The 2,093-nt window shown below is 38.2% G+C and overlaps 1 protein-coding gene across 1 annotated transcript in view; it reads right to left on the reverse strand.

Annotated features, from left to right (window-relative positions):
- Nucleotides 1–753: 753 nt before the first annotated feature.
- LOC103588637 (E3 ubiquitin-protein ligase Rnf220) overlaps nt 754–2,093 on the reverse strand; it is a 54,900-nt gene continuing 53,560 nt past the window's right edge. Inside the window, exon 3 of the mRNA XM_008570373.1 lies at nt 754–953. Within this exon, the coding sequence (XP_008568595.1) occupies nt 952–953 (2 nt within the window). The 3' untranslated portion in view covers nt 754–951. The remainder of the gene's footprint in view (nt 954–2,093) is intronic.

Consider the following 2,093-nt stretch of genomic DNA (forward strand, 5'->3'; position numbering starts at 1 on the left):
ATATCTATGTACTCAAGAAATAAATACCCACTGCCTTATGGTACTGTTTTTTTTTTTTTTCTTATGGTACTGAGTTTTGAATAGGTTTGTTATGCAGTACTGTTCTGGCGAGAGCTGCTGATATAGGTCTCCAACAGTGATATCTTTCCTCTAGGCTAAGTAGCCCCACTTCCTTCAACTGTTCATCATACGCCTTCTACTTTCTCATTTCTGCCAGATTTCTCTGCAAGATATACCAACTGGAACCAATTAGGAGGCACTCCCTAAGAACCATCAGATTAGAATTCTGCACACATGTGGTCCTCTTCCCCCTTATCCCTTCAACTCTGCCTCCATTCTAGAGGCAGCCATATGGCAAAGGAAGAAGGAATCTGTCCCTGGAGCCTGGGCTCAGAGCGACTCTAGAATTAAGCGGCTCGGTAAGATTAAACCTCAAGCTCCATGAGTGAATCAGAAGGGAGTGATCCTCAGCTCCTGGTTAATTCTGGAAACTAAACTTATCCTATAAACAAAAAAAGGTTAGGAGGCATCTAAAATGTCTGTATAGAAGCCAGTCACACACCAATTGCCTATAGTTGAGACTCTGAAGATGATAGTGCTTTACATTCAAAACCACCCAAACATAGGAAGATAAAGGGAGGACATGGGACAGACCCATGTTTTGTGACAACTGAAGCTTAGTTTATACCACTTTGAGGGACTTAAAAAAAAAGAAACAAAATTACAAATATAAAATTAGGTTCAAAAGTGAGTATTTTTTAGAATGACAAATGATATCACAACAAATTACAAAATTTTAAAAGTTGAGAAAAACTATAAACATCACAAAAAATTTTAATAACAATTTTTAAATTAGTTGTCTGATACACCTCTAAGTGCTTATTTCCTACATTTTTGAGGGGCTGCAGACTCTTTGACTCTTCATATGAACAAGAATTTTGGAATATCATTTTCTATAAAGAAAATAGAAAAATAATTCAGTCTTTCTTTTACCATTGGTAATCAAAATTTGTTTATTATTGATAGTTTAGAGAAGTTTCTTTCATGTTAAAAATTCCTTATTAGTATTGTTATGTAAATTTTTAAGATTATTGTGAAATTTGGGGAAACCTCTATCAAGTTTCTTTCATATGGGAGTTGTAAGATTTCAAGGTATTTAAAATTTTCCCAAATACTTAGACTTTATTGAAACTCTTTTACCAGTTTATTATTGATGTCCTAGTTATAGTGGCACATTATGAGTTTTATATTATCTTTGGTGATGTCAATATTTTGAAGATGTATAAAATATATAACTTCACATAAAAATGCACTCAATATTAGTAGTATTGCTGTAGGGTTATACCCTATAAACACGGGAATTTAAATAAATTCCATTTCATCTGATTCCCATAAAAAAAGAGAAAATATATGATACATTTATAATTGTATACACTGCATTAAGAAGTATATTCCTGACAGGTGAGAGGTTTCGTTTGACCAGGCATCAAGAAGAACCAAAATTTCCACTTCCAAGTTCACATATATAACTAGTTTCTGGATCCATATATTTTATGCCTTGTTTCTCTTCCATTGCATGGCACCATAGAACACACTGATGTCCCCTTACAAGCTCTGACCATGCACCTTCATATCCTGACACCCAGTGAATTAGCACAGTGGGTACTAGCAGGACTCCTAAGAGCCTCTTGTACACCAAGACAGCCAGCAGAGAATTAACTCTGAACAGAAGAGACTGCAAACCACGTAAACAGATCTCATTAAACCCAAATAAACTAAATATAGTCCCAACTCAACTTCCCCTGAACCAGATCCCCAAAACACCCACAGCCACTCCAAAGCCACCCCAGGAGGGGAAGTGTGAAGTCAGAGTGGGAACAGTGGTCTTAATTTTTTCTTTTTTCCTTTTTGTCTTTTTTACTGACCGGTAACGGGATCACAACCCTCGGTGTCGCGCCCGTACCGGGGACCGGCAATGGGATCGCAACCCTCGGTGTTGCGCCCGCACTGCACTCGGCCAGTGAGTGGGAACCGGTCTCCACATGGGATCCGAACCCTCGGCGGGAGCGCTACCATGCTCCCAAGCGGCGCAC

This window comes from Galeopterus variegatus, unplaced genomic scaffold, assembly GCF_000696425.1.
Source record: "Galeopterus variegatus unplaced genomic scaffold, G_variegatus-3.0.2 Scaffold598, whole genome shotgun sequence".
Taxonomy (NCBI): Eukaryota; Metazoa; Chordata; class Mammalia; order Dermoptera; family Cynocephalidae; genus Galeopterus; species Galeopterus variegatus.